This window comes from Stegostoma tigrinum, chromosome 31 (genome assembly GCF_030684315.1).
Source record: "Stegostoma tigrinum isolate sSteTig4 chromosome 31, sSteTig4.hap1, whole genome shotgun sequence".
Classification (NCBI taxonomy): Eukaryota; Metazoa; Chordata; class Chondrichthyes; order Orectolobiformes; family Stegostomatidae; genus Stegostoma; species Stegostoma tigrinum.
The window spans coordinates 4,999,584-5,022,938 of record NC_081384.1 but is presented as its reverse complement, the minus strand read 5'-3'; the positions used below and the strand labels follow the sequence as shown (position 1 = coordinate 5,022,938).

The 23,355-nt window shown below is 41.4% G+C and overlaps 1 protein-coding gene across 1 annotated transcript in view; it reads left to right on the top strand.

Annotated features, from left to right (window-relative positions):
* The first annotated feature begins 4,707 nt into the window (after positions 1-4,707).
* Positions 4,708-23,355, top strand: part of kpnb1 (karyopherin (importin) beta 1) — a 43,893-nt gene continuing 25,245 nt past the window's right edge. Inside the window, exons 1-4 of the mRNA XM_048560494.2 lie at positions 4,708-5,061; positions 5,181-5,239; positions 18,216-18,398; positions 21,825-22,025. Coding sequence (XP_048416451.1) covers positions 5,007-5,061; positions 5,181-5,239; positions 18,216-18,398; positions 21,825-22,025 — 498 coding nt within the window. The 5' untranslated portion in view covers positions 4,708-5,006. The remainder of the gene's footprint in view (positions 5,062-5,180; positions 5,240-18,215; positions 18,399-21,824; positions 22,026-23,355) is intronic.

Here is a 23,355-nt window from a genome sequence, read left to right as displayed (position 1 = left end):
AAGAAATTGTTTCTTGTTATTTGTAAAGTGGAGATCAGGGATTTTCTTTCTTTTAACACATTACAAAGGGGAAAGGCAAGCTTTTCTGGATGTTTTGGGGGTAATGATGAGAAGGGGATTTCTATTCTCATCACAGCAGATTGGGGTTTGTGTTCTGGTAACTTTCAGCAGGGTTCAGCCATTCTCCCCCCCCCTCCATAACAGTACTGTGGGAGTACCTACACCATATGAGCTAGTGGTTCAAGGTGTCTCACTAGTACCTGCTCAAGGGCAATTAGGGATAAGCAATCACACCTCTTATGTGAACAATTTTACAGGTTAGATTTAACTGAAGTATGGAAGGTTGAAGAGTTGAGATTAAGAAGACTATATATTTTAGAAATTAATAACTAGGGCAAAGATTTACCTTAGGGGAGAAGTTATCATAAGAATATTTTAAAAAAAAGGAAAAGTAAGCCATTCAGACCCTCAAGCCTGCTCCACTATATATCATGATCGTGGCTTCTTCCCCCACCCAAAGAGTGATAATTCTGCCTAGAAAGGTGGGAGAGGAGAAATTCTCATTGCATTTAAAAAGTATTTGAATATTCACTTGAAGTACTGTACCTATCAGGCTACCAACCAAAATCTAGAAAATTAGTTGACCGCTTTCTTCTGGCTGCCAAACATGATGAGCTAACTGGCCTTCCTCTGTGTGGTAAATGTTTGAAATTCGTCCTCCTTAACTCAACATTGAAACACTCTTATGGAGCCCTTATTGGCCTAGCATACCAGGTTTTAAGATAGCCTGTCTAAAAAAGGCAATTGTATTATGGGAAGTAAGATCTACAAGAATGAAAAGCACTTGCACCTATATAAATGATTTCATAAATTGGAATTAAAGAGTTAAGGATACAGAAACTATGAGTACCAGACAATCGGAGAGTATTTCATCATTTACAGAAAACAAGTCAGGTATGTGATGTACGGAACAGGTGAGTCAATTGCTGCAAAATACACCACCTATGACTTGTGTTTGTAGCCAGTATTTGTGTTACTGGTCCAGGTTTATTATTTCTTTTGCACAGTTATCATTTCATTGCTTCTGTTTTGGTACTAGATTATAACATGATCAGCCCTCACTTGATCATATTCTTCTAACACCATCTTCTTCTGCATACCATTTTTAAAAATATCTTAATACATTTTAACATCTTTGCTTCTGCGCTGTCAGGATTGAGATGAGTAGAACATCTTGATCAAGTAGAAGGCGAGGGTGAATATTTTGAAATCTCTACCCAGGTGCTGTAGAGGCCCAATTTTGAGCAGCAACATACTGCAGATGTTAAAAATCTGAAACAACAAGAAAAGCTGCTGAAAATATTCAACAGCTCTGGCAACACATGCAGAGCAGAAACAATTAATATTTCAGGTCAGCTGAAAGGTCACAGATTAGACACATTAATTCTGATCCCCTCTATAGATGCTGCTAGATCTTTTCCAATATTTTCTGCTTTTATCCCGTATCCTAATGTTGATTGTAATCTAAACAGAGGAGGCGAAGGCAATAAAGCCAGCAGTCAGATAAGATGTGAACTGTTCTATGTGGCACACACTTATACCACAAGTTTTTGCACTGTATCAACAATAAAGACCAGCTACCCATACCTCCACCATGCATCAGCTTATCTGCTGTTAAAACTCATTTCATTCTCTTCTGAATTAACTGGTTCAGCACACTCTACACTGGCCTCCCTCCATAACTGTGGGCTCATTCAAAACTACTCCCTGCTTGTTGGGCAGCCAGTGCAGACACGATCGGCCAAAAGACCTCCATCTGTGCCATAAATATTCAACAATCACAACCTGCAGCAAGTCATACTCGCCCACTGCAGTCATGCACTTAAATTGGCTTCTAATCCAAGAATGCCCCAATTTTCAAATTCACACCATTATATTAAGTTCCCTCCAGGATCCTGTTCCTCGTGCTGTTTGACATTGGCTTTTTCTACAAACCCAATCCACGTGGCCCAGTATTATCGTCAATGCAAACAAAAATCAAGTGAACTACAGATGCTGAAAATCTGAAATAAAAATGAAAAACTTTGGGGAACTTCAGAAGGTCTGGCAGCATCTGTAGAGGATGAAAGAAGAGATAATGTTTTGGATCCACTGAAGCTTCTTTAGCATGCAAGAGTCACCAGACCTGAAAAATGTACTCTGCTTTCTTTCCGTAAAGCTGTCAGACCTGCTTAGTTTCTCCAGAAATTTCTGTTTTTGTTATTGTCAAATGTGCATTCAGTTGAGCAGATCTTAAACTATAGAATTCCTTTTCTGCTGACCAGTGTTTTAAAATCTACCACACAGACCAAGATTTTGATCACCTGTCTGGCACTGCCTTTGAATCAGCATTAAATGTGTCTGATGATGCTCCTTTGAAGCACCATGGGCTGTTCTACCAACAATAAGTGTTGTTAAAATATCAAAATGAAAACTGAAAGAACTGCAGATGCTGTAAATCAAAACAGTTCTGACGAAGGGTCACTCAACCCAAAACTTTAACTCCGATTTTTTTTTGCCACAGATGCTGCCAGACCTGCTGAGCTTTTCCAGCAATTTCTGCTTTTGTTGTTAAAAATGTCAATGGATGGTACTGCAATGAATCATTTTTTAAAGTTTCTCAGGTCCAACATGGCATCAACAAATGTAATCATCTCCGAAGCACTCTGGAAAAATATCCATTTGAGCATATAAGAAGCTAATTGTTTAAAGGGATCCCATTGCCTCCTTCCATTATGTTCATAATCACAGTCTTTCTGCACCTGGAGCCAAATGTCATCAATTCACTGTCTTTGAAATGGTGTACCACAACGCAACAAATATAGGAAGTAGTGAATGAGCACAATGGGAGAAAAAAAACTCAATAATTTATATGGTGCTTCATTCTTCCAATCTGGGTAAGGGGAAAATCAGCTGGATTTTTTGTGATTCAAATCTCATTGGGTTGATTTTAAAATCCTCCCAAGCAGGGTTGACTCACTATGCAATGCCAATTCTTTAAACACAGTTCTCCAACTAAATTAATTCCTTGCATATTTTCTTCATTTAAGTATGCATTGAATTCGTATTTAAGTTATTATTAGATCTGCTTCCACCATCTTTGCATTGAACGATGGATGGATCTTTATAAGTGTTGGCAGCGTGCAGTTACAGTTCTGCTATTTGTAGGAGAGCATTAAACACAAATTCGCAGCACAAAAGACTGTTATACAGCACGAATCAGTCATACCTAGAATAGTTTGAACAGTTTCGACCCCCTTACATGAGGAAAGATCCTTAAGTAAAATCTGCCTCGAAATGTTCCAGTCAAGGAATCAAGGTGACTATCACACGAGTCCACCCCCAATATCCTTCTCCTTCTATTGCATTAAATACACCTTATGAAGCAGCTCGGAGGATGCAAAGAGGAGAGAAATGTTTGCAGTGATTCGTGGTTTCAGAAAGCAGCATTACAATGCTGAGTAGAGTTGGTTTTTTTGGGATAGATAGTGGAGATGGTCAATACAAACGGCAGCGCTCTCTTCCCTGGAAACGGCGGGAAATACAAACCAGAACCGCCTCACTCATCAGCAACAGCCGCATCTCCATTCGCCACCGTAAAGTAGTGCCCTCAACTTTTAACCTCGTCAACCGCACCCCCTTTGAATTTAGGCGCCGAAGGCAACCCATACGCACACAAAAATAAAGACTTTCTCCGGACGCCGGTTGCTCCTTTCGTGCAGAAGCTTTTCCACTGAAAATGAGGTTTCTCTCCCGCCGATGCGATCGGTCTGATTGGCGGAGGAGACGCTCCGATGCCCCCTCCCCCCGGAATTTAGAGTAAAACTGGACCAAGTGTCCCAGGATGGAGGCAGGCCCTGGGCGGAGTCAAGTGGGAAAAGTACAGACATAACCCTCCCCCGAAAACGGTCTCAAGGACGGGAGGGAGGGGTCATCGGCTCCAATTCGAAATTCGGCCTTCAACAGAGGCTACAGCCGCTCAGCCAATCAGAGGACGCCTTGAATAGCATCAGGCAGCGGCCGTTGAAGAGCTATAGCATCTCTGCTTAACCAATCAAGAGTCTCTTTAGATAAGCAGTAGGATGGGAATGATAGGCCAGTGGAAGGTCGCGTAAAATAACACACGGCGGCCGTTCAAAGGATGTGATGCACTCAGCGCTATCCTCCAATCAGAAGTGGCATTCGATTGCTTTTACCGGCACTTGCGTCATGGACCAATAAGAGATTGTGTTAGATAGGATGACTGATGGCCGGTGTGTAAAGACATTACCAATCGGGGATTGTGTTCGATATCCAAGCACGATTGGCCAATGAGAAACCGCGTTAGATAGTGCTAGGCGGCCAGTGGGAAAGCGGAACAAGCGCGCGCGTGTACTGCGTCTGGCGACACCCACCAATCCGATTAGGCGTTGGCTCGCCTGGGCGGTCACGGGCCAATGGGAGCTCCTGTTAGACAGGCCGGGCAGCTGTTGAAGGCGTGGGTGAAGCAGTGATAATGGCGGGGTTCGGCCACTTGGCAATGGCTCGCGGCGATTGACGTACAGACGGACCAATCAGATGGAAGCGGCGGTACGTGCGCCGTGAATGATTCGGCCAATGGGGAGGCGCGTCACGGGGAGCGGCAGTTTGCGAAGGGAGCAGCGCGCGCGGCCGCTGCTATATCGCTCCGCCGCCGGTGGCACTCGGCTTTTGCGCAGCTGCGGAGCCGGGCGAAGGCGTGAGAGAAGCTTGCGCTCTGGTTATTAGCGAGTGAGAAAGAGAAAACAGTCACTAATATACAGCATATCTGTTGTTATCCATAATAAATTCCACGCTGCCACCCCTTGTTTATCTATCTATCGCTCTTTTTAATCTTCCCTCACCGCGGTGTATATGTACGTTATATTTTCTAAAAGGAAGCAGAATCTGAGTGACCCAGAACCATTTATGGCCGTTTCTGCCTGAGAAAAATCCTCGTTGTTTCCCACATGAGATTCGTTAACATGGAGCTTATCACAATTTTAGAGAAAACCGTCTCTCCAGGTAAGGCGTCTAATGGGAGAGGGAGTAATATTATTTTTCTCTTTCGTGGTATTTTAAAACTGTATTATTATTTTTTTTCCCGCCCGCCCTTTTCTTTCTTTTCTCTCCCTCCTCCCCAGATCGTAATGAGCTGGAAGCAGCGCAGAAGTTTCTGGAACAGGCGGCTGTTGAGAATTTGGTCAGTATTGGATTCTGTTTCCATTTTTTTTGAATGGGTAAAGGGGGCGATGGTTTGATCTAATTCGGCTTTTTAAAAAAAAATGTGCGTGGGCTGATGCGAGAGTATGGTTGGCTATTTGATTTTTAAGATGGAAAATTTTTTATCCATTTTAATGGAGGGAAATCAAGGGCATTCATTGAGAAAATTCCCCCTTTCTACTCTTCTTCTCCCCCACCCCCCCCCCAACCTTTTGGGCGGGGGAGGGGGAAACTGGAGTGAAAAAAAATGACAGCCTAACTTGCTGGCAGGAATTACCCCGGTTGATTGACAAGGCATGACAGCCAATGAGAGTCCGGAGATTGCCGGTGGGCATGCCCGCTAGCCAATGAGGACGCCCCGAAGAGGCTGGGTTTCCGCTCTGCGCAAGTTTGGTTGATGGGAAGGGAAGCTGGGAGTCGAGGCCTGAGCGCATGTTGCCGGCTCATCCTCTCCTCCCTATGTGTGAGAGAGAACAGCCTACCCCACGCATGGAGGGGCTGGGGAGGCCTGGATCCATTATGCTATCTGATAAATTTATGCCCTTTATACCCCTGCGTTTAAATCGTCGTAAGCATTATTTCTTTTTCAATAATAGCCTGAAGATTTGCACAATTTAGGTTTTGATATCATGTGTCTGGCTTTCTTCTGGGTTGCTATCGTGTAATCTTTTCATTTGGTTAACACCAGTTGAAAGTTTCTATTTAACCGGTGTTTGTGGAAGTTAATCAATTTGTAACGCATTAAGACGTGCTGGGACGCCGTTTAGCCCTCTAGGTTTGAACCAAATGAAAACAGCCTCGCTCATATCCCAGTTTCGGTCTACGTAGATCACTATTTAGGGTGTAAATCTGAGTTTTTTGATGCATTCAGGGTATCAGTTGCTTATAACGTAGTAGATGGTGTTTGAGGTCCTGCTTAGCTCCTTGATGGAAGAACAATTCTTGTCAACCTTTCTCTAATTCTTTTGACAGTTGCTTCAAATCTATCCTAATAGAACTACCTTCCTTTCTACTGTCAAAGTATTTCAATAGACTGTAATTTAAGTCTTCCCTCAACCTTTTAGAAACATGGATAATAAGAGCAAGTACAGGCCCTTTGAGCCTGCTTCACCATTCAGTATGATTGTGGCTGATTGTTCAGTTTGGTACCGTGTCTGCTTTCTGCATGCTTTTGATCCCTTTAGCTCTAAGAGCTATATCTAACTACTCGAACATTTAATATTTTGGCCTCAACTACTTTCTGTGGCAGAGTTCACTGCATTCTGGTTGAAGAAATGTAGAACCTAAAATATAGGTGTAGAATTCAGCCATTGGCTCATTGAGTCTGCTCTGCCATTTTATCATAGCTAATAGGCTTCTCAACATCATTCTTCTCTGTGTAACTCTGACCACCTTACTAATCAAGCATCTGTCTGTCTTAAGTATACTCAATGACTTGGCTTCCACAACCTTCTGTGGTAGTGTGTTCCATGAGATTAAACATCCTCTGGCTGAAATTTCTTATCTCTGTTCTGAGTGGGGAGTTCCATATCCTTGAGCTGTGACCATTGGTTCAAGACTCACGGTTATTAAGAACATCCTGCATTTATCTTGTCTAGTCACTGTTAAAATTTTATAGGTTAACTAGGGTTGCACCATTGTTAAATTTGATAGATGTATCTTAATATATTTTAAATCCAAATGCAAGTTATTTTAGCAGGTCACCACGTGCATTTTGAGCTTGTTTCTTTAGAGATTTTCTGTTGCATCCTATTTAAGGTTATTGGTGCTTTTTTGGTTACTGTGGATTTGCACATTTGACAATGATTTCTCATCTTTTGCTTTAAACAAGGTTACTTAATGTGTGTAAATCAGGTAATTTTGGAAACTTAAAATTGCTTTGAAGTCAGTAGAAATAGCAGTAAATTGCATTTTAATCTCTAATTATTTTAATTGCAAATTTCAAGCCATTTCTTTGGAAGTACATTTGACTTTGTATGTAGTGTTTTACCACTTATTAATTTGGCTAATTGTATGGCCTTAAATTGTAGATTGCAGAATTTCTGAAAACTGTCAGCTTTTGGAAAAATTAGCTATATTTTCATAGCCTTTTCCTGCACGTTTAGTAAAACCTAACAACTAAAAAAAATACAGGCTTGACTTAAGCTTAGGTATGATATGGAGGGGCTTCCTATCAGATCCTGGCTTTAGAGATTTACCTGCTGTCAGACACTGTATCCTGTATCAAATCAGATCTAAAACTGAGCTGGTTAATTCAATCAGCTGGACCATGTAATACAGCTTAAGGAATTTTGTAGCCACTGGAAACTGTTTAGGAATCAATAGCAAGAAGAAAGGTGAGTAAAAGTTTTGAAAAGTGCATGTGATATTAGAAGAAGATGGGACATAAAAACGAAATCCTGCTTGAATAAGTGCTAGAAAAAGACAAGTATTGTACACCACTTTGGAATAGTGGTAGACAACAAAGTAAATATGAGCTGATGCAATAGGACTGAATTTTTCCATCATTGTTAGGAATGGAACACTCATCTTGTCACTTGCTGTCATCAGATAGCCCTAGGAGAGGTACAGTAATAACTTCATCTGTCTCATCTTGAGTGAGCCTGAGTTAGCAATCAACCATTAATATAAACGTGCCTGTGTCTGATCTTAGCCACACTTGTCAATTGCTAGATGTTGTGCTCGGGAAAACCAGAATTAGGAATATTATTTTTCTTTATTTCCTTTTTGGGTTCACCATTCTATTTTATATTAAATTATCTTGAGTTATTTGTCCATGTGCCCCTGACCAAAGCTCTCAGTTTTGGCTGTTATCTGACTAAAACTTCTCTATGGATACACTATCTTGCTTATTGTCCCCACAATACCAATAAGTTTTTGAGTTCGGTGTGCAAGTGATATATCCTCTAAGAGGAAAGTGAAGAAAAATTAAATCCTTTGGGAAAAGATGTAGCCTTGTCTGTTTTGTTGAGGTAGGCACAGATCCTCAGTTAATTAACCTTTTTGGGGGAGTTGGCCTTCTCCCTAACCCAGTTCTGCAGTCGGGTTTGACCATCGTGTAGGTGGTCTAAATTACCCAGAATCCATGAAATTTGTTTCAGTTAATTATGTAATATAGATGTCAATCTGTTGACCTCTTCAATCCTGAAGAATCTTTGCAAAGCAATAAATATTTGTTTGAAAAGTTGTAATCAGCTGTTACAGTAAGGGAGTCAAAGGTGGGTGGGAAGTTAGTTTGGGTTGGAATTTGTCAGGAAAGCAATTAGGATAATTATGGATTTGAAATGCAAGTATATTGAGGACAGATTTGGCTTTAATTGGACAAGTGACAACTATGTTGAGGAAGTATTCGATTATTTGAGATTAATTATTGGGAGATTGGGACCTGTAGGTACTTAAGAACTCCTCACAGGAAATTGGATTATAGTGTGAATGTTAAGGTAGGGGTATTAACCTTTTGTAAAATTCAAATAGTTGTTTGGATGGCTAATTTTGAACTTGAGTATCATTTATGACACATTTATCTGCACTGTTTCTCCTCAGTCACAGATTTGTTCACCTGAAGAATGTTAACAGTTCTGCATCTAGACTGCCAGCTTCTCCCCTCATGTGAGCCCATAATGTACACAAGCCCAGCACTACATTCCCTTTCAGCGTTGGCTCACTGAATAGGAATTAACAGCAGAGACTGTGGCTGATTGCTGTCTTTGTGCAGTCAGCTGATTCGACATTGCCCTGGATTCGAACCTGCTATCATTTTGGTCTGAATGGCTCCATGCTCCAGTTGTTGGAGCTTTTGGCTAGTAAATGGCCAGGAAACCGTTCTGTCCAAAAGACGCATGCCATGTCCAGACTTGAGTGACTCTAGGCTCCTGCATTTGAATGTATTCAAGCAACGTCTTGCTTCCTAATACCTGCATGTATTTAAAAACAGTGTGTTCCAAAAATGGCTGACAACTGTTGTTGTGTGGTGCATACAGTTGATATACCAGTGCCTCTTTCCATTTTGCTCCATGGAGATTTGTGCTGTTTCCACTGGTTTGGGGCAAATAATTTGAGCATCTTTTGAGTTGGTATTTTCAATTGTGCTAAATTGAAGATTTTTCCAATGAAGTGTAGTGCTGCAGAAGTTCAGTTTGGATAAGTTCATACTGTGCTACATGGTAAGATCCTGAATCTGACTAGGGATGTCTGATTGTCCTAATAGTTTCGTGTGATATAAACATGCTGTTGGGTTTATAGAATAGACTCAAATAAAAAGTTAGTTTTCAGATTCAGACGACAGCAGCAGGTACACCCAAGCTACAGTTCCAGCCAGGAAACTCGTATGCTTCCTTGATGGTGTAAATTTATTTGCTACATGCCAGGAGGGCTGCTTCAAATTTGAATTGATCCTCTTTATTTTGAAAATGTCAATTTCACCTGACTATCGCCAATGTTTTCCTTGAATGCTCATTTGCTACGCAGTTCTGTTTCTGCTTTTAAAATGATAGATGTCAAAAGTGGCCATAATCAATAAAATAACAGAATACTGGAGAGCTAAAAAACAAATTGCTGGGGGAATTCTGGTCTGGCAGCATCTGTCAAGCAAGTGGGGTTAACGATCCCAATCCATAGACTCTTCTGAACTGATCTGATTGTCACCAGACTTGAATCTTAGGTCTGAAGGAAGCAGAGTTGAGTTTCTCCAGTTTCTGTTTTTGTCATAAACAGCACTGCATAACCTTTCAATAAAATATCTTAACATTAGATTTTATTCCAAGTGATTTGAGAACTAGTTTCAAGTACTTTTCAAAGTTGGCTGCAGTTTTAAATATTTAATCCCATCTAATGGCAGAGTGTTTAGCATGACTGCCGATCAGGGTTCAGACCTGTTCAGAGGGGTGGTGCAAACTTGATGGCCCTAAATTGGTCTTGTCTTCACTGTAGGGATTCTAAATAAGCAACCTTTCCTTTGTCCTTTCAATATTAAATCATTTTTTTCCCCCCACACTGCTTTGACAGATCTCTTATTTACTTGTCCCACAACCCGTTTTTTTATTTTGGCGTTGCACTGTTTGACCCCTTTCTTGTCAAGATCATGATTATCCTGATCTCATCGAATAGTAAAATCTTAATTGGAAGAAAGGCCACAACCTGTAAAGTAAGCTCATTGTGGGCGCATTCATGCTGAGACGGATGGGTGCCTCCAGTAATTTTTACTCCATATTTCTAACATCTGTTTTGTATAATATTTTATATCCATCTGCCATGGGCAGCTTATTGATATCTGAATGTGTGTGTAACAGATTAGGAATCTCCTGAAGTGCTACTTAGCTCTCAGGTTTTCATGAATTAATAGCCATAATGAATGGTGGTCCTTGATTAGTTCACATTCAAGTGTGGTTTAAATTTTCCACTGATTCCAGGGAGTATATATTTGCAGCTATCTTTGCCCTGATAATATGCCTGCAGTTGCATTACTGGAGGCAGCCTGAGAATGCTGAATACCTGGAGAATTCTCCAACCATATGAATGTGGAGGTTTACTGCCCACTATCCTTTCTACTTCTGGGACAGAAACAAGTCATACAAAAAACATTTCAACGTTTTTATAAAATATAACAGTATGTTGCCAGGAAATGGATAACTTTATTTTAAACAATTTCTGGTTGATTTTTCTGTAAGATTCATATAAATTTCTTGCAAATTAAATGCAGTTTTGATTGGCACAATATTTCTTCAAATCACTATCTAATCAGTTGAATTGACCAAAATATGTTCCGAGGAAGGGCCATTCGACCTGAAACGTTAACTGATTTCTCTCCACAGAGCTGCTAAGCTTTTCCAGCAATCTTTTGTTTCTGATTTATGGCATCTTTAGCTTTTTTGCTTGTAATTTAAATCATTGTATCAGGATAGTTGGACTGTTAGATTTTTTTGGTGCCTAGACATGCCCCCTTGCCTTTTCAGCGTAATACCTATTCCACTATTGTGTACTGTCTTTAACCTCATGGGAGGGATTAGAAGTTGACCTTTGCAGCTGGTTAGAATGAGCTTGTCTAGTTTTGATGCTTGTTCCAATGATTATGTAAATATAAAATATTTCAATGGTCCAACTGCAGTTTTTTAATGTTAGCATACTTGCATTTTAAATTTATGCCATCACCATCCCTTTATGTCCTAGCCCATCAACCATCAAAAGACTCCCCACAATAGAAGTGATGGTACAGAGTTGGGAGGCTGGAAGTTAATGCATCCATGTGCTGAACAGTGTGCAGCTTTGAGCAACATTGCTGGGGAGCGCCACTGTCGGCCAAGCCATAAAACATGTAGCTGCGTGTCTAGGTCTGCAACAGGTAGCAAGGAAATCAGTGAGCAGCAAAAGTATTAAACACTTGCTTAAAGAAACTTAAGCAAATTTGGCCTCCTCTTCGGAGAGACTAATAATTAAGAGCCCAGTGACCCTTTCAGAATTGATGTTTCAGAACAGCCAATATGTTGCCTGTTACAGCACTACGTGTGGAGCTATTCCAAGAAACGGATATTTAATTGCGAACATTCTCTCAACCACCCCTTATCAGTCCTTCCCAGGGAGGCCTACTCGTAGATGTCACTGTTTTGAAAGGCACCTTTTGCTTTTAGAGTTGTATAATGATAGTACACAAGGTATTTAATCCAAATTTGAATTGAGATGAACATTTTTATTTGGTGTATTTTCAGCTCTTATGGATAAGAACAGGATATTTGGTTCTGATCTGCAACCTAAGGCCATTTATCCTGTGACGCACCATATTCCTTAGGTTTTAGTGTAGCATTCATCAATCTTGATTACTTTTTGTAGAAGTGAGTTCAAAACTCACAACATCCTTTGGATATAGCTCTATTTCTTGCTGAAGTGGCTGGTGATGTCCTACAGTGTGGTGAAATATGCACACTGCATTACATTTTTTACACGTGTTTCCTCTAATATTTATTGGAAAGCCTGAGCCTTAAAACACAAGATAATAAAATGTGAGGCTGGATGAACACAGCAGGCCCAGCAGCATCTCAGGAGCATAAAAGCTGACGTTTCGGGCCTAGACCCTTCATCAGAGGGGGTGATGGGGTGAGGGTTCTGGAATAAATAGGGAGGGAGGGGGAGGTGGACCGAAGATGGAGAGAAAAGAAGATAGGTGGGGAGGTAGGGAGGGGATAGGTCAGTCTAGGGAAGACTGACAGGTCAAGGAGGTGGGATGAGGTTGGTAGGTAGGAGATGGAGGTGTGTCTTGGGGTGGGAGGAAGGCATGGGTGAGAGGGAGAACAGGTTAGGGAGGCAGAGACAGGTTGGACTGGTTTTGGGATGCAGTGGGTGGAGGGAAAGAGCTGGGCTGGTTTTGGGATGCGGTGGGGGAAGGGGAGATTTTGAAACTGAAGTCCACATTGATACCATTGGGCTGCAGGGTTCCCAAGCGGAATATGAGTTGCTGTTCCTGCAGCCTTCGGGTGGCATCATTGTGGCACTGCAGGAGGCCCATGATGGACATGTCATCTAAAGAATGGGAGGGGGAGTGAAAATAGTTTGCGGCTGGGCGGTGCAGTTGTTTATTGCGAACCGAGCGGAGGTGTTCTGCAAAGCGGTCCCCAAGCCTCCGCTTGGCTTCCCCAATGTAGAGGAACGGGTACAGTGGATGCAGTATACCACGTTGGCAGATGTGCAGGTGAACCTCTGCTTAATGTGGAAAGTCATCTTGGGGCCTGGGATAGGGGTGAGGGAGGAGGTGTGGGGGCAAGTGTAGCATTTCCTGCGGTTGCAGGGGAAGGTGCCGGGTGTGGTGGGGTTGGAGGGCAGTGTGGAGCGAACAAGGGAGTCTGGACCTCATCCCTCCCACCTCCGTCTCCTACCTACCAACCTCATTCCACCTCCTTGACATGTCTGTCTTCCCTGGACTGACCTATCCCCTCCCTACCTCCCCACCTATACTCTCCTCTCCACCTATTATCTTTTTCTCTCCATCTTTGGTCCGCCTCCCCCTCCCTCCCTATTTATTCCAGAACCCTCACCCCATCCTCCTCTCTGAAGGGTCTAGGCCCGAAACGTCAGCTTTTATGCTCCTGAGATGCTGCTGCGCTTGCTGTGTTCATCCAGCCTCACATTTTATTATCTTGGATTCTCCAGCATCTGCAGCTCCCATTATCACATCACCTTAAAACACACCTCATTTTGTGAAAATTCTACAGCTGTCTTTAAAAAATATGGCAGTTGAGTGGGCAAACCTCAACAGAAATCCATCCCATTATACTTTTCATTGTTCCATGCTGGCTTTACTTGCAGCGTATGCCCCAGTTTGGGATTTGGAGAAGGAGACTGATGGCTTCATGATAATGTCTCATAGGTTTTTCTCTTCACTCCTGGGATGTGAGCAATGTTTTTTGTCAGTTCCTCAAGAAAATCACAGCTGGCACTACTGCCTTGAACTTGCAGTTCATGTGCTGCAGGTATTCCCACATTGCCATCAGGGAGGGAATTTCATAAGTTTTCACCCAATAACAACCGAAGGATCAAATAAAAAAAAGTTGGAACTTTATTCATTGAATTGAAAGGTTATCTGCTATGTTGGATTTGCAACAGCTTGGGTTGCTGTTGGGTTCCAACCAAAGGTGGGTCTAATGATGTTACAACCATCATTGATTTTTAAAAATTGTCTTGTTTACTGGCAGTACTGTGATTCCAAGTCCACTGCTTTGTGGTTGACTTATAACTGCCCTCTGAGATAGCCTAGAAAGCCTCTGTATCAAATTATGGCTGTCTGATTTTTTTAAAAGAAGTGAAACTGGATAGACCACCTGGCATTGACCAAAGTGCTTAAGGCTGAACTTATTCTGACCCTGCAGAATGTTCACTAAAGTAACCGCTGTCTTGTACCAAAATTGGGAGAGCTCTCCCACAAGCTAGTCAAGCAACGTGCTGAAATAATCATTCTCGTGGAATCAAACTTGCAGGCAATTTACTAGCAGTCACCATTGTTTCCCTCCATATGTCCTGTCCCACTGACGGGGCTAAACCAACAGAGCTGGTGGTAAACATAGGGAGGCAGTAAGTTGCCATGCCAATCAGTGTCCATGGAACTATGTAGTTATGCAGCTTTGAAAGAATGCTGTATGGGAGTGCCACAATGAACCAAATTTTAAAAGCTGCTTATTGTGGCTGCAGCACATGTTGCAGAATCAACAAGCAAAATGCATAAAACACAAAGCTAAAGAAACTCCGAAGTCTGGCCTCATTTGTGGAGAGAGAAGCAGTTAACATTGTAGATTGTTGACTTGCTCACTGAGCTGGGTTGATTTTTGTTCAGGCACTTGGTCACCAGGCTAGGTAGCATCATCAGTGAAGCCTCCGATGAAGCGATGTTGTTCTACTCTGCTTGGAATTTGCACTGTCTGGTCTGTTATGGTGAGTAGTGTCATTTCCAGTTTTGTTCTGTGTGGGTTTGTACATGGGATCCAGTTCTAAGTTTGATTTGAGTTGAGAACTATGCCTCTAGGAATTCCTGTCCATGTCTGTCTGGCTTGGGTTACTGTAGTTGCATTGTCCCCGTTAAACTGATGGCCTTCATTGTCAGAATGTAGAGGTATTAAGGAAAGTTCATGTTTAGCAGCTACCTGATATTTGTGTATTATTGGCTAGTGTTTCCTTCCTGTCTGTCTGATGTAGTGTTTGTGTAGCACCAGCCCACAGCCACTCTGACAAATACTCAAAAGGATTAAAGATCCCATTTCCACAGCATGCAGAACCAATGTAGTAACCAAAATACCATGCAATAACTGTTACAAGGAATTACATCTGACAGAAGGAAAGAAACTAGTCATTGGTTTTTTAACAAAATATGTACTTGCTCATGCTCATACATCTACCCATCATGGAAGCACCTGTCATTGACTACATTGACAGACACACTCAGACCTTTATGGTGATAAAAGTCCAATGTTCAAATTGAGTATGCCCTCCCTTGGCTGTGTCATTGCCACTGTATTGAATAATACAGATTTTGTAACAACTCAGCATGATGCACTGTGGGTTTTCAGAATTGTTCAACTGCACCCTATAATCTCATGCCCTAACAAACGCTCAACTCTGCTGTTGCCTCCAATCAGAAAATCAACTGTCTGAATGAAGAGTGCAGGAATGATTGTCTTCAGCAGCAGGCAAATCTGAAAATGAGGTGTCAACCTGGAGAAGCTACCATTCAAGAGCAAAATACTACACGTGCTTGAACATATACTGAAAGCAACAAATGTTGGAGATCACTTGGTCAGATATCCATGAGAACGAGCAAACTAATGTTTTGAGTCTAGATGACTCGAGAGGAGAAGTGTGGAGAGGGCAGCATTTATGCTGTTGGGTGAGGGTTCGTGGGGTGTGGAGTGCTAGGGAGGAAAAGATGTTGGTTACCACTCGACCTCTTGAATTCAAAGTACCATCCTACTTTTGACCAAGCTGTCCCACTACCAAACGATGTAAAGGTCTAGTCACATCCAATCATGATAGGCAGTTAAACACTTTTCTAGAGGAGAAGGCTGTATGAATAACGCCACCCTTAACATTGGGAATTATAACCAGCCAGTCAGAGCTTTGCCATTCATATGGATGCTGGAAGTCTTAAAGCTGCAATGCTGCATGTCTCACCTTACCTTAATTTGCTGACCATTCCCCCTCGCCTGAGGCTTAATATATTACCCAGCATCAAAGTTTCGTGCTGGGTAAAGCAAAATTAATTTCTATTCTCTAATTTTTATGCAGAGAAAATTAATGTTCTGGCATTTTCATACTATAAGAGGTCACTTTAGAGGCAGAAGTTGATGACCCTGATCCAGTTTATAGAACTAATCCAGAGTGGAGTGTGTTTTGGTTTAGTATGAGGTGTTAATAACATTTCAGTAAAACAGTAAATTTAGTTTCTCGCAACAAATTGCAAAGCCCACACGCAGATGTCTTGAGTGTTTGAGAATACTATTTTACTATTATTTTTAAGCCCACCAGCATGTTGTGGCAGTTTTAAAATTGATACATGCTTCCCAGACAACTAAAAATGTTGGAAAGAGATCAGTGCAGCAGAGCTGACTAGATCATTGCTTGAACAGCTATTGTGGAACTGAACCATATGTCAGTTTGCTAGATCATACTGATTTGGAAAATTTTCAGAATAGTATTTCGCCTGTTACTGTTGGTACCATTACCCTTGAAATTTGAAACCAACTAGTCAAAATAGATTAAAGACACATCCCACTACCTAAAAAGTGCTTCAGGTGGCAGTTGAAGGCATTTCCCTATTTCCTTGCTCCTTCTGCCAATGCATGTTATCCAGCCTTGTGCTTGTATAGTAATACTCAGATAAATGCCACTTCCATATTAGTTAGTTGTCTTGTTTCTCAAATGCATCGTGTCTTGAGTTTTTTCTGCTGTCCAAGTATAAGCTGCATTTGGTAACCACCAACTCAAACCCTCACCCTGGTAACTGAGGCTCAACTAAACTGTTGACGATCATGCTAATTTGTTTGTCCTTTAAACTCATTTTATGTTGCTAATATAACTGGTTCTGTCTCAAGTCTTGGAACATTTCTGCTACTAAAAACCTCAGCTTTGTCTTTGTTACCCCTTGGCTTGAAATTTAGTTACATGTTGCTGTCCCACATAATACTCCGTGTAAATGTAAAGTTATCAAAAAGTCAGCCTATGACTCAATTCCCAACGAGTCCTGGCCAGCACTGCCTTGTCTGCTGATCTACATTTGGATTTTTAGGCAAATCTCAATTTTAAAATTCTCACCCTCTTCTTTTTGCCCCCATGGTGTTACCCTCCCCACCTCAGTAATGTCTTCCAGCCCCGCAAAGCAGATCTGTTGCTCTTATATAATCATATTTTTGTCGCTCCTATGTTGATGGCTATGGCTTCACTTGCCTAGGCCTTAAGCTATGGAATTTGCTCGCTAAACCCTCAGACTATCTAGTTCTTTTCTCTAAAGTTGCTGTGTAAGACCTACATATAAAATTTGCCCTAACATGACTGTCACAATTTTGTTAGCATTCCTGCAGAATGCTTTGGGATTCTTTTTTAACCATGTTAAGTATGCTATATAAATTCTTATTTGCTTTTCTTGGTAGCTCGTGCACTAATTTTCCAGTGTTTTTTTGTCCCGTGGCACTCAGCACTTTACTTCCGCTTTCAAGTGAGTGGAGATTACTTTGTTTGGAACAAGTTTTTGTTGCCCAGCTGATCTGTTGAATAGTGCAACGTTCTTTCGGTTGTCAGGGCTCTTACCTCTGCATTTAAAGAATGTAGATTCAAACTGAAGGCTAAACTTGAACATGTCAATTTAAAGTGACTCCACTATAAAAGATAACAGTGTGAAGCTGGATGAACACAGCAGGCCAAGCAGCATCTCAGGAGCACATGATGCTGCTCGGCCTGCTGTGTTCATCCAGCTTCACACTTTGTTATCTTGGATTCTCCAGCATCTGCAGTTCCCATTATCTCTCCCACTATAAAAGATGGGGTTTTTTGTAGCCTGTGACCACCTGAAACAGATTAGTTCCTTTATTTTTCCTTCTCTTGAGTCGATCTCCCTATCCTGGTGGCAGAAATCCACCCAGACAGGATTTCTGTTTTGATTGAAAGGTCTTCTGAGTTTTGTTAAACATAGACTTGAATTTGTTACTGCTTTCTGATTCTGAGCATTAATGCTGCAATTCATTGTCATTCAATTGTCCTAACTACCTTGTTCTGAAAGTAACTCTGCAGTCTTGTTGATTGCTGTGTTACTCATTGTAAACGTATAGTGTTTGTGTCACTGCATAACTGAAGTACAAACTGTAGACTATTAAATCCAAACCATAAAAGCCTTGGGCTGAAATATGATTTTTAAACGTTAAGCTAACAGTGCAACTAGTAACAAATGGAATGCATGATAGTAATTCTTCTACACTTCTCTATCAATCTAGCCTACCTTCCTGGTGGAACTTTCAAAAGTACTAGCAAATCCAGGAAACAGTCAAGTTGCCCGAATTGCAGCTGGTCTACAAATCAAGAATTCCCTGACATCAAAGGACCTGGATGTCAAGACACAATATCAACAAAGATGGCTTGCAATTGACACCAATGCTCGACGAGAAATAAAAACCTTTGTAAGTTGTCACTGCTGTGGTAACCTTTTAAATAAAATAAGTGTTTCTGTTTCTTGGGAGAATGCAGCTTTGTCTTTCAAACATCTTTTTAGACTTGCCAAAAGTAAAATGTAGTGAGAAGTGAGTAGTCCATCCCATTTTCAACATGGTTCATTTTCCAGTAGATTAAGTAGTGTTTCTTTGGATAACAACTGTTTGTCTGTGGGTAAGATTATAGCTTTTCGGATAGCAAAGTATTTAGTCTTTGCCCATAGGTGTATAGTTTTGTGTGCATGACTAATATCCAAAAGCTATTTACTTGAGTAAACGTGTTCATTCAGAAAAAATTAAATTCTTATTTTGAAGTAGGCTTGGATAGTCTCAAGGTCCAACTAAGCTGGGAAAATACAATAAAATCGATCAAAAAGGTGATCTGTTCACCGATCTAAGCAAGCAAAGATTATTCGTAATGGCTTAGCAAAAATAGCTTGCAGCTTAGCTACTAACCAGCATTGTAAATACGTAAGTGATTTTAATTCTTTGCTTTCTCCAGAGGCCCCCAAATCACTGCCAATCTTTAGGCAGTTTCATTCATTAAAATGACAGCAAGAAATGGCCAGTGGCACCAGATACTATGGAAAAGATCTATGGGCCTTGATAGCATTCTGGCAATAGTTCTGACACTTTCAGCTCCAGAACTTGCCACACCCTAAAGTCAAGCTGTTTCAGAGCAGCAGCAATACTGGTTTTTGGCCAACAAAATGTGGAAAATTTGCCCAGCTATGTCCTGTGCATGCACAGCAGGCCAAATCCAACAATCAGTTACTGTCTCATAGATGTGTACTTAATCATAAATAGTGATGGAAGATGTCATCAACAATAGAGGAGTTTCTCAGGGCAGTGTCTTGGGCCCAACCATTTTCAGCTGCTTCATGAATCGCCTTCATTCCTTAAGGTTGGAAGTGGGGGGTGTTCCCTGATCATTGGTGCTGAACATAGAATCATAACAGTGGCAGCTCAGTGGTTAGCACTGCTGCCTCACAGTGCCAGGAACCTTGGTTCAATTCCACCCTTGGGTGACTCTGTGTGGAGTTTGCAGTTCTCCCCATGTCTGTGTGCATTATCTCCAGGTGCTCTGGTTTCTTCCCACAGTCCAAAGATGTGCAGGTTAGATGGATTGGCTATGCTAAATTGCCCATAATGTTCAGGGATTTGTAGGTTAGGTAGGGTCTTGGGGTGCTCTGGGGGTCAGTGTAAAATGTCTCTAACACTCTTTGCTCAATGACTTTGTCTTCTATGGGAGCAAATTCTGAAGAAATACTCATCTCTTCCCTAAATGGGCCACGCTGTATCCAGAGACTGACCCCTGACTGAGTTTACCAACCAAGGGGAATTTCCTCCCTGCATTTAGTCTGCCTTGCCATGTTGGCATTTTGTCTGAATGACATTGTCTCAATCTTCTAACTGCTAGTGAATGCCAGTTCACGGACCAGAAAATGAACTGAACTATCCTGACAATTGCTTCTGACTACAGGAGCAGGTCTGAGAAGAAATCTCCAAACCAGCGACCACTGCTGTCTAGAAAAGCTAAGGCATTTCTCGAGGCAACTAAAATGGGAAATAATTGCTGACACACCACCTTGCCCACATTTCCATGTTCTGGAGGGCACTTGAATAAGAGGTCCAAGGAAAGTATTAATGAAATATAATTCTGTCTAGTTGTGATACACCATGGGTATTCGTGTTTCTTGCAAGTTAAACTCCCTTTTTGGCCACTTGATTTTTAAGTCCCAAATTTTGATGTTGCAAAGTTGTTTTTAGTACAGTTCATCATTATTTGAGTATATTCCTGTAATGGAGGAGTTTAATTCTCTGTAAACATTACTGATAATTTAAGATAGATAAATCTTCCAGTGAGTTTTCCATACAAGAGCTTTTCAAACTGGTTTACAATGTTGGTAAATCCGCTATATAAAGTTCATACATTTCAGAATATGTCTGCTTAATGCTATCTTAACCACTTGTTTTTATTTTACAAATGTAGTTGGTCAGTGCTGATCAAAAATATCCCAGTATGAGTGACTATGCAACTGAGCAAAACATGCTTGCATCTTAATACAGTGATAATGGAACTGTAAATGCTGGAGAATCCAAGATAATAAAATGTGAGGCTGGATGAACACAGCAGGTTCAGCAGCATCTCAGGAGCACAAAAGCTGACGTTTCGGGCCTAGACCCTTTATCAGAGGGGGATGGGGTGAGGGTTCTGGAATAAATCGGGAGGGAGGGGGAGGCGGACTGAAGATGGAGAGAAAAGAAGATAGGTGGGGAGGTAGGGAGCGGATAGGTCAGTCCAGGGAAGACGGACCGGTCAAGGAGGTGGGATGAGGTTAGTAGGTAGGAGATGGAGGTGCGGCTTGGGGTGGGAGGAAGGGATGGGTGAGAGGAAGAACAGGTTAGGGAGGCAGAGACAGGCTGGACTGGTTTTGGGATACACTGGGTGGAGGGGAAGAGCTGGGCTGGTTGTGTGGTGCAGTGGGGGGAGGGGACGAACTGGGCTGGCTTTGGGATGCGGTGAGGGAAGGGGAGATTTTGAAACTGGTGAAGTCCACATTGATACCATTGGGCCGCAGGGTTCCCAAGCGGAATGAGTTGCTGTTCCTGCAACCTTCGGGTGGCATCATTGTGGCACTGCAGGAGGCCCATGATGGACATGTCTTCTAAAGAATGGGAGGGGGAGTGGAAATGGTTCGCGACTGGGAGGTGCAGTTGTTAACCAAACCGAGCGGAGGTGCTAATACTTCTGTTTTTTACTTTTTTAATTAAAAAAGCACCATGGTGTCACTTCCAAACTAGAAGTAAATCTTCAGTTCCTAGTGATGACTTCTTTTCATTTTGTGACTTTGACCTGTAACGCCTGTAGTGACCGAGTACAAATTTTAGCTTCGATCCCATAAGGAAACAAAGCAATTAGTCTTTGCTATTGATTTGTCTATGGTCTGTGCTGTAGGAATGCTGTACTGTGTAAAAATGCTACTACAATCATGGATCAAGAGCCAGAGTTCAATGTATGATGTCTGTTTTCTAATGTCAAAGTGTGGTGCTGGATTTGACCTACAGTGTATGTTTCTGTGGGCTCATGGGGATCAGCCATCCATGAACTAAAATACATATTTGTCCTGGTACAAGAAATATATTTCAAGATTTCCTGTGAGCTGATTTTGCTTTCTTTACCAGTGGATGTTTTCTCTGTTTTGCATTTCAGTTTCTTTAAATATCCATTGTGCCTGGTTTGAAGCTTAATGTATTCTAACCTAATTATTTTGTCACTCCAGTCCTTTTTCTCATCTTTTTGCGTCATGATTCTTTTTTGTGATGGAAGTGTTGCAAATACTGGTGTTTGTCTTTTGAAGAAAAAAAAACTTGTTCTAAAACTTGCTCCCACAGGTCTTGCAAACTCTGGGTACAGAGACCTACAGGCCCAGCTCAGCATCTCAGTGCGTTGCAGGAATTGCATGTGCAGAGATCCCTGTTGTTCAATGGCCTGAGCTCATTCCTCACTTGGTTGCGAATGTTACAAACCCCAATAGCACTGAACATATGAAAGAGGCTACTTTGGAAGCTATTGGTTATATATGCCAGGATATAGTGAGTATTGTCTTTGTTAACTTTTGAGAAATATAGTATTGATGCAATTAAGCTTGCTTTCATCTTTACTACCGATAAGCTTTTTTGCAACAGTCATTGAATGTTAACTTCCATTTTGAATTGAGTGTCACTGTTTCTGGTGAATTGTGTATGGTTGAGGAGAAAGCGTGCTCAGTCCTGCACTACTGGAAATTTCATTTTCTGTTAATAAAGTCATTGAGAAACTGATGCTCATACCCATTTTAGCACTTAATTTATATATTCTTGCAATATAATATGAGCTAGTTTGTGATGCTGCAAGTGTGCATTCTGCAACAATGTACTGCATGAGCTTGTTGCAAGATTGCTTTTGAATTTCATTTTGGCTTGGGTACTTACGATGAAGGAAAATTCAAAGGCCAGTGATTTGCATGGCTTCATACGGTGGTGGATGTAACTTGTATGCACCTGATGGGTGTTCTTAATATTCCTCTCAACCAGTTATCAATTCGAGATGGTTCCAAAGGTATTGTTTGTAGCTCATTTGCCATCACTGCATGTGACTCTACAAAATAAAGAAGCTGTTGATTTGAGAATTGAATGTTGATTTTAATTCTCAATCTATATTTGAAAGCCCATCTTAGCAAAGTATTTAGAAAGACAAGGGATTATCCACTGTTGATTTGATCATAGCTACAGACTTACTGATTTATGGCTGTGTGGTACATGACTTGAGTTATAGTACATTGCCTGACCAGCCTTATTAACCTTACATACATGGCATATCTTTATCTGTTAGAAAAGAAAGGAGTCAATACTTGGTAGAGTCTCCAGCCTCTTGACTGGCTAATTTTGCTCAGATAGCAGCTTGATAGTTTGGGTGCTCATTTACACTTTCATCCGATGCAAAGTGACTATTTCTCGAGGCTTTTAGGCCAGTTGAATATCTGAATTCCCAACTGCTGAATGTCTCCTAAACTACAGGTTGAAAAGAGGACATCTGGCCCATTGTGCTTTTGCTAGTTCTCCATAGACGTAATTCAATAAGTGCCATTCCTTTGCCTACTTGCTAGCCCCCCACATTATTCCTTTTGTGATAATAATGGCCATCACGTGAATCCAGTTCTACCACTGTCTCAGGCAGCATATTTCAAATTCTAACCACTTGTTGCATAAATTCCTCATGTCTTCATTGCCTTTTTGTTTTGTTTAACTTATAGATGTCCTCTCGTTCTCAATCCTTTCACCGATCCTGTTTTTCTGTATTTACTCTGCTCAAACCTTTTGGAGTGTGGTTTGCTTGCATCAATTAGCATGAGAGGTTGGTGATGCAGTGAGCTTGAGTTTATTT